At 56.5% G+C, this 8,571-nt stretch overlaps 2 protein-coding genes across 3 annotated transcripts; both read right to left on the bottom strand.

Moving 5' to 3' along the window:
• Positions 1-3,469: 3,469 nt before the first annotated feature.
• On the bottom strand, positions 3,470-5,979 carry VPS25 (vacuolar protein sorting 25 homolog). The gene is made up of 6 exons (XM_085211122.1): positions 5,823-5,979; positions 5,529-5,674; positions 5,388-5,441; positions 5,148-5,236; positions 4,571-4,646; positions 3,470-4,038 (listed from the first exon to the last, which is right to left on the bottom strand). Exons 1-6 carry the CDS (start codon positions 5,972-5,974, stop codon positions 3,926-3,928), a joined length of 630 nt encoding a protein of 209 aa, XP_085067248.1. The 5' UTR covers positions 5,975-5,979; the 3' UTR covers positions 3,470-3,925.
• Positions 5,980-6,171: 192 nt separating this feature from the next.
• Positions 6,172-8,077, bottom strand: RAMP2 (receptor activity modifying protein 2). Of its 2 annotated transcripts, none has more exons than XM_010724658.4 (5): positions 7,926-8,077; positions 7,657-7,808; positions 6,823-6,933; positions 6,640-6,742; positions 6,172-6,571 (listed from the first exon to the last, which is right to left on the bottom strand). In XM_010724658.4, exons 2-5 carry the CDS (start codon positions 7,715-7,717, stop codon positions 6,316-6,318), a joined length of 531 nt encoding a protein of 176 aa, XP_010722960.1. In that variant the 5' UTR covers positions 7,718-7,808; positions 7,926-8,077; the 3' UTR covers positions 6,172-6,315. The 2 variants fall into 2 exon arrangements, with proteins under 2 accessions (XP_010722960.1, XP_003213187.1); XM_003213139.5 differs by having other exon boundaries at positions 7,657-7,735; positions 7,926-8,073.
• Between the last annotated feature and the right edge of the window lie 494 nt (positions 8,078-8,571).

Here is an 8,571-nt window from a genome sequence, read left to right as displayed (position 1 = left end):
GAAATCTCCAGGAAGGGAAAATTGGTCTGCATCTCCACGCGCTTGCAGAACACTCTCCTGCAGTACAGGCTGGCAGAAAGCAGTGACTGCATTCTGATCCAGCCTTGCACTCTCAAGAGCCAGGGCCCCTTTCTGGGAGAACACACCCTAGAGGCTGCAGGATGCGTGCTTGGTGCAATGCTCTGGTGCCAGGCAGCAGCATCTTTCCAGCAATGGCTGCCAAGGATGGCAGAAGGGCTGCACGGGCAGCTCTGCACCGTACCTGGTATGGGAGGCTTTTATGTTGTAAAATATGATTCAGCTCCACCAAACACCTACAGTTCAGACGCATCGTGCCCAGCGACGGTCCTGAACTGTGCCCAGTGTTCCTCAGGCCCAGCAAGCGGTGCAGCCCTGAAGCACCTCCAGCCCCAGTCCAGGCCCTGCCAGGTCACTGGGATGCGGCCAAGGCTGGCAGGCAGCCTGTGCTCTTCAGCAAGGGTACAACATGCAGAGCCAGGCAGGGCTCTTGGTCTCATTTCCAGTAGGCTCATGTCCCATTATCACGTTTTCATCATGAAATGAGATGCCTTGAGATGTCCCAGGTGAGGCTCCTGCAGAGAGAGACTGCCTTTATGTTTTCCTCCCACACCTCTGCAGTGAGCACTGGAGGTATTTCCTCTTCCCTGCAGCTGCAGGAGCACCATGGGCTGAGCAGTAGCAGGTGACCTTGCAGAGAGGTGCAAGTGCCCTCCAACACATCCCAGGACACCACGCTGCAGCTGGGCTGGGGCTGAAAGCAGGAGGTTCCCATCCACAGTCAGCCCCTTCTCAGTGCTCAGCAAACACATGCAGCTCCTGCATGTAATCAGGGTGACATTTCTCCTGGCTCCAGGTGTTGGTGCCAGGCCTGTGCTTTGAGCAGCCGCTGCAATCAGGCCATTCAGCATTTTCACGTGCATTTGGCTGCTGGGAAAAGAGCAGGGGACTGCAATCACTCTCCTCAGGATTAGATCACTCATCAAAGAACAATTCCAGCAAGATGTGCCAGAATTTCTCTGTTCTGAGCCCAAAACTCAGGGTGGGATAACAGGGGCTGGGGCAAAATGCAGTGTGTGCCTGCAGGGCTGTAGCAGGAGCTGAGCAGCCCCCCAGGAGGGGCTGAGAGGAGGAGTGTGGCACATCACCTCCACAGTGCTGGAGGGAATGTTTCCTGTTGGCTTCAGCACTCATATCTGTGGGGGCCTCCTCTTCAGCTCAGTGTGCCCCATACCCGACAGCACAGAGCCGCAGGAGGAGACAGCACTGCAACCTCAGCAGCAGCTACAGCCCTGAGCAGATAACTGCTGAGGATTTCCTTAGCCCGGAGTAACAGATCTGACCTGCATGCACATTTATCCCAACTCATAAATTTATCAAACTGAAGCAACTCTTGCTCGTAACTAGCTGCATGAAATTAAATACCCTCTCAACTTTTCCCCTCCCATGACCATCAAAACCCAAATGTGCACAGCCTGATAGCACCTTATCTCAGCACCAGCCCCCCATGCTCCACCTTATCCCAGCCCATGAGCCCTAATCAGCACATCCAGACTTTGGCTGTGACCTCAAAGCCCAGAGATGGAGACACGCATAGCTCCACTGCCACGGCCCCACAATCTGCTGAAGTCCCACGGATTGGCTGCTGCTACTCCCCGGCCCTGGGATGCAGAATTTGCTCTGCAAGGCTCTGGGCAGCATTGCTGATGGAGCTCAGGGCGCTCTCTGCAGCAGTGCAGACCACAACACCCTGCATGAGCAGCTCACAGGGATGGCTGCAGCAGTGGGTGCTGGGGAGGCTGCCTGTTGTGCATGGCAACGAGCACATCTCCTCCTGTTCTTTGCCTAGTTCTGGCATTATGTACAGCCCTAATACCACGCACATGGAACACGGGGAGGAGCTGCCCTGGGTACAGGGAAAGTTATAGTTGGAGGCCATCTCACTGCCTCTTTGGAGTTTAATTACATCTCCTCCAGATCTACCCAGCACCACAGGGTTTCCAATCCAGTGCAGCTCTCACGTAAGCATCTCTGGGCAATGCAATGCTCTGATGTCCCCATCTTGTGATTACATCACTAAGTGCTATAAAGCAGTGAATAAAGATATGAAAGACGTATAAAGTCCTTGTTTTTACCATAAGCTACAGCTTGCCATTGTCATCGTTGTATAAACAGGGAACAGCAAACAAGCACTCAGCATGGCTGTACCAGTGAGCTGCTCATGCAGCCCCACAGGCTTCCTATGCCCAGGGGCAGCCAGGTAACCCCCCCAGTACAAAGCAGTGCTTCTGTGCACCTCATCTCTGCTGCAACCTGGCCTTAATGGACAGCCCCAGCAAACCAGCAGAGAACATGAGCAGCTGCCTGTCCCAGAACAGGGCAAGGGGGAAGCACACTCTTCCTCCTCACCTCACTAAGTGATTTAGGAAACTGAAAAAGAGCCATGAATAACTGCCAGGAGAGCTTTGGAAAGAAAAAGGCTTGTTTTAGACTTATCTAATGTCACATCAGCCATTTCCTAAGAAGGGAGTAAATTTAATTAAGAACACAGACCCACTCAAGGACAGTGAGGTTACATTCAGCAAATGCGGCTCGGAACAATGCTGAGAGGTCAGCGCTGCGCGTACGCAGAGCAAGAAACGCAAACGTTCTGGGCCAAGCGCAGATGCCACTCAATACAGAGAGTGGAAGGCACAGAAAAATGCTGCAGAGCTGCAAAAGCAGCGAGCAGAGAAGGCACAGCAATAAAAGAGTGTAAATCAAGATAGGCAGCATGGAGAGAGAGGAAGAGGCAGATCCCAGACACCAAAATAAGGTCCTAACAGATGCTGTTAGCAGCCAATTCCTTCATGAAGATTTTCCTGGCCATTCTGAACCACAAACATGCAGACAGGACCACAGTTCAAGCAGTGAACCCCAGTTCCTGTGCTCTACTGGCACAGGAATTGCTCTGCAGCATTGGTGTCACTGGCACACAGAGATCTGCCACCAGCCTTCCAGCACAGATCTCCAGCTCCCACAGGTTAGCGATTAAGGATTTACCAGGTCAAATATTGTACCTGGGTCACCGTTTAACAAGCTGTGGACTTTATAATCAGTACTGAGAATGTAAAACTTAATTACGTTCTCCACTAGCCTGCTGTTTTACAGAGCTTACTCCACCACCACTGCAACAAACAGAGTTTTCAGTGGATCGCACATACAAAATGAAAGCTAATGTTGCCCTGAAGACAGGTAGTAAAAGCCCACAGTCTGTAGCTCTGGCACATGGAAAAAAGTCTTTGTGGTGCCTGCTTCCAAATCAGGCAGGGTGCCTTTGGAGGCCCACCCTCTCCTCAGTACACTGTGTTTGTACAGTGCAGTAAGGAAACGTAGCTGAAGGGCAAGAACTCAGTACATTGCACTGTTTTGTTTCTAATGGAAAAACAAAGATAGATGAAAACACCCAGGCTGCTCTATAAATACATCTCCTTTTAATTACTCCAGATTAGCTCCTTGAAATCCACCGCACCGCACAGATCAGCTTGCTTTGCAGCAAGAGTGTATCAGTCTTTCAGAGAGGTCTTTTATGCCACAGCAGCAACAACGTGTTCTGTGTGTTTGCCTTCAGCTCACTCAGCCACATGGTGAGGGCTGCAGAGCCCAGGCACGCGGCTGGAAGGTGGGAGGAGCTGTGGCAGCTGTGCCTGACCAGCCACCAGAGCACCCATCCGCTGCATTCACAGCAACAGGGAAAGAGCAACAGGACAAGAAGTCATGTCTTTGGAAGGCTTTACAGATTCTCTTCACCCCAGGAAGTCCCGAGTACACAGCTGCTTGCGCCACTGCCTGAAACCACGCCAGGAGTTGGAATCTTCGCAGCCAGAAACGTTTCAGCGGCCAAAGAGAGGCAGGGAGGGGGCTTCCATCAGAAGAACTTGACGCCTCGGCCATCGTCCAGCGTGATGATTTCAGCCTTGTGTTCCTGCTGCAAGGCTTGCAGGGCACGAAGTAGCATCGCCTCATCCAAACCATGGAACTCTAGGGAAAGAAAGACATACTCATCAGCAGAAACAAGACTCACATAAAGAAATAAACAGGCTTATGATGTCTATGGAACAATGATAGTGAAGACAGAGGGCTCTGAAGGGCACCTTTTAGACTTCTGCACCATAACACTACACAAATCCACAATCACAGCTACGCTGACAGTCATCAGCACATTGCTGCATCAGAAACAAAGCCTGAAGGTTAGCAGACAGGAGGCAGTGAGTAAGAGCTGCCTCGCAGGTGACTAAGAAACTGTGCAGGAAATAAGCCTGCATCCCACATCTGGCAAAGGCAAGGAGCTGGGCACTAGGAAGGCTCAGAGTGGGCAGCATAAATTGCAAACAGCATTAACATAAACAGAAGTTAATGCAGAGTACTAAAAAGCCTGTGGATCTGCATTTCCCAGTGATGAGCTGACATAAGAATTTTAAAATAATTTACAGAACTATGATATGGCATTCATCTCTATGCATTCAAATCAAGTATGCTCTGAAAGGCTGCAGGACACGACACATGACATTACCTTCATTTGCTGTATCATCTCCACTGATCAACTCATACAGTGTGAACACAGAGTTGGTCAAGCCATTCTTTGACACCTGGAAACATGAAAGCAGTAGAGCAAATCTTCCATGTGTTATTTAATAACCTTGGTATGATCTCTTGCACATCTCATCACAAATGATATATAGATATATATATACAGCATTTGATGAGCAGAAGTACCCTCAGAATGTTCTGGGACATTGGAAAGGTGAGAAATGATATCTAAGGATGCTGATGTCATTTCTTGTGCTGTCCCCCATACTCTATGCCCTTTATGTCCAAGCCTTAAGAACATGCATTGCACTAAGGACAGAGGGCATACAATGGCAATGCTGCATCCGCCTCTGCATCCACTGCTTGAATCTCACCTTATGGTAAGACAAAAAGGTTGTTAATACCTTCATACATGAATGGAATGGATCAAAACAGAAGTAGTGAGAAAGCAAGAGGGAAAGGAAGTGACAGCAGTCCTTTAGGCAATCTCAGTCATCATCACCTGTCCTCCCGGCTGGGAGCGCCCAGGTTGTGCACTAGGGCAGCTGCTGCGTTCTCACCCACTGATAGATGAGCTTCCCCCATTCCTCGGGTCTTCTCCACATTATCAGAAAACTGGTTTTGTTCTTGTCTAACCACTCCAGGTTCCCTGAAACCAATTGGGAAAGGGCACTTCAGCAGAGCTCGGCTGGCACCGCCGCCCCATGCGTCACGGCAGCCGCAGGGCTCCTGCACGGAAGGTCCCAGGGGCGGCGTGGGCACGGAGCGGGGCGGCCCCGGCAGCGAACGGCGCCACCCACCGTTCTTGCGCAGCTCCTCCAGCACCACCTGGATGGCCTCGGGCGGCAGTTTCCCTGAGCAGGGGGTTAAGGAGACGTCCAACGAGCGGGAGGGGAGGGGAGGGGAGGCGCGGAGCGGGACCGGACCGGGCCCAAGGATACTCTGTAGACGGCGGTTGGCGAACAGCGGGCTGTCCTGGGCCTCGCGCAGCGTCATGGCGGGCAGACGCTGGCGCCGGCTGTAGGCGAGCGCCAGGGCGCACCAGGCCGCCAGCTGCTTCTGCCGCGTCTCGCCGTTGGGCTGCAGCCTGCGGGGCTCCGCTCAGCGCCCGGGAGGAGCCGAGGCCTCACCCCGGCCCCGGTTCTCCCCCGGCCCCGGTTCCCCCCCGCCGCCGCTACCCGATCCCGACAACCCCTCCGCCCAGACCCCACCGCCGCAGCCCGGCCGGCGCTCACGTGAAGAAGGGCGGGAAGCTGTACTGCCACGGCCACGCGAAGCTCATCGCCGCCGACACCGGAACCACCTCCTCCAGCTTCCGGTCTGCACGGGCGCACTTCCGCCCCGCCTCGTCGCCCCGCCCATTCCCCACTTCCCGCCCACTCCTCATCGCCACGCCCCACCGTCCGGCGGAACCACGCCTCCCCCCCGCCCCACGGACGGGGCCCCCCCCTTCAGGCACGAGCTCCGCCCACCGGGGCCGTTCCGCCGCCGCCCGCCTCGAGCCGTGACCGCGGCCGCCCGGGGGCCCCGGGGAGGCCGGGGTGGAGTTGGGCGGGGAAGAGCGCAGAAGAGGCGGCCGAGGCGTGGGGAGAGTAAACCTTTACTGCTCAGTGCCCGGGGAAGGTGAACCCTCGGGGGATTCTCCCACCCAGCGCAGCCCCGGCAGCGCGAGCAGCAAAGCCCCGCACCGGGGCAAGGAGCGCCGGGGCTGTGCCTGCATGGCGGCACCTACGGCTGCGCCTTGCCGTCCTTGCTGCGCCAGATGACCAGGGTGACAAGGAAGGGGATGAGGCAGATGGGGGCGATGATCATGGCCAGCAGCACGTCCTCGGGGGGGTCGAAGTAGGCCTGGCTGCCGGCCGAGCAGTTCTGGAAGTAGCGGTGGTGGCTCTGGAAGATGTAGCTCTCAGCCAAGGCGTTGGGGTAACTGTAGTTCAGGTGGTCAGCCCAGTACTCCAGGCACTGCTGCAGCGAGCTGTAGGGCCTGCAGAGAAAGCGTGGGGCATTGGGCTGCCCTCCACCCCGTGGCTTGGTGCCCCCACCCACCTCTACCTGCTGATGACCTTCCACTCGCACAGCTGTGTGCCAGTCACGTTCTGCATCACCTGCTCGAAGGACTCCCAGCAGCGGTGTGTCAAGTTGGTGTATATCTCCTCTGTGTGGGGATGGGCACTGAGTGCAGCCGCAGCGCAGCCCTGGAGGGATTTGGGGATGAGGGATGGGGACGACACTCACCCACCAGCTCATCCGTAATGTTGTACACAGGCACCGGTGGGCTTGTTCCTGCCTCCTGCCCGAAGCCCTCTGCCGTGGCACCCACATGGCAAAACTCGTGGCCCAGCAGTGCTGTGAGGGGGGGACAAGCTCAGCACTGCAGGAGGGAGCACAGCCACGGCTCTGCAGCGATGATGGGTATGAGGAGGCCCAGGGGGCGGCGGGGTGATGGGATGGAGGGTGATGGGGAACAGAGAACCACTAGCAGCAGTGGGGCTGTGCCATGCCCAGCGCCTGGCACTGGGGGGGGGAGTACCTATTTCCAATCAGGAAGAGGAAGTGCTGACCGCAGCGCAGCACGGCCATGAAGCAGAGCCTCCTGCCACCCCCCCTCTGTGGAACCTGTTGCTGGCATGGGGCATAGCCTCCCAGATCCCACCAGACCCCTCCACCCCTCTGCCAGGATCAGGATCACTCCTGTCTGTTTTCCACCCTCAGTATGGGCATGGCATGCCACCCTGGAAGCTACTTTGTTGTGGCCTGTGCTGGCTGGCAGTGTGCTGTGCAGCTGTGGGCTGGCACAGTTGTGGCAGCAAGGGCAGCCCACGTGCCCCCAGTGCCCAGTCCCCTGGTGCTGACATGCTCCCTGCCCAAGGCACAGCTGTTCTCCCGCTGCCATCAAGTCCAGGTCCCCGCGGATGCTCCATCGCTCCCCACCAAGGGGAAGGGGCCGCCCGCAGTGCCCAGTGGTGCTGGGGATGGACGCCCCAGCACCCGTGTCCCGCTCACCACTGCCCGGCGCAAGTCCTGCGGCGAGCCCGGGTGCAGCCGCGTGGTGTGGGGCCGTGCACTTACCGCAGAGCAGCAGGAGCCCTCGGGAGAGGCGGTCAGAGCCCATCTGCGCACACGGTGCCATCCTGCCGGAGCCTGTGGGCTAGCAACCGGGACAAGGATTTCAATGGAAATAACAGGAAGCAACTCCTTTCCTCTGACAGGGGCAGTTTGAACTACAGGAGACGTGTGAAAAATGAGATTACTTAGTGCTGCTCTGAGGCAGCCCTCCCCACAGGACCCCACCGCTCTGCAGCAAATGTTGGACCCCTGGGTATCGCCCCACACCTCACCCTGGGCAGCAGAGGGGCTCCCGCAGCACAGCCGCTTCACAAGGCCGCTGTTTGTTTACTTGTGTATTTCTCTTTAATCCTGTCTGGGCTGGGTTGTGAAATCCCTCGTCTCCTGCGTGGAGGGCAGGCAGCCCGGCAGCGGGGGGAGTGGACAGTGGAGCAGGACGTCCCGGGAGGGGTACTGCTGGAGGCTCGGGGGCGTTACGGCCCCGACCTCATGCTCATAGTGCTGTGGGGCACCTGCCCCAGGGGCATGGGTGGGGTTGGAAGGGACAGCAGTGGTACTGCAGTGGGTGTGAGCCTCAAGCAGACAGGAGGTGAGGATGGGGCAGGGAACTTTGGCTGCAGCGCTCCTCTTCACCCATGCCACCTCAGCTCCCACCCCGGGGCAGCACGGTGCTGGCTCTGCAGAATCCCCACCCGGGGATGGAGCTTAGGCCACGCGAGCTCATCTCACTGCTTGCCAAAGGCCAGAGCTTTCCCTTTAAAATCCACTCATGGGACTCACAGAGCACAAATCACACAGCAGAGAATTGCAGTTCACGGGGACCCTCCCTGCTTTGGAAGGATTCTATTGCTGTGCTGCACATTCCTGCTGCAACATACTCCACACGCTATGTGCAGGCTGCGTGGCAGCCGACACACT

The sequence above is a fragment of the Meleagris gallopavo genome, chromosome 29 (genome assembly GCF_905368555.1).
Source record: "Meleagris gallopavo chromosome 29, MGAL_WU_HG_1.1, whole genome shotgun sequence".
Lineage (NCBI taxonomy): Eukaryota > Metazoa > Chordata > Aves > Galliformes > Phasianidae > Meleagris > Meleagris gallopavo.
This window is presented reverse-complemented; position numbering and strand designations above follow the sequence as displayed.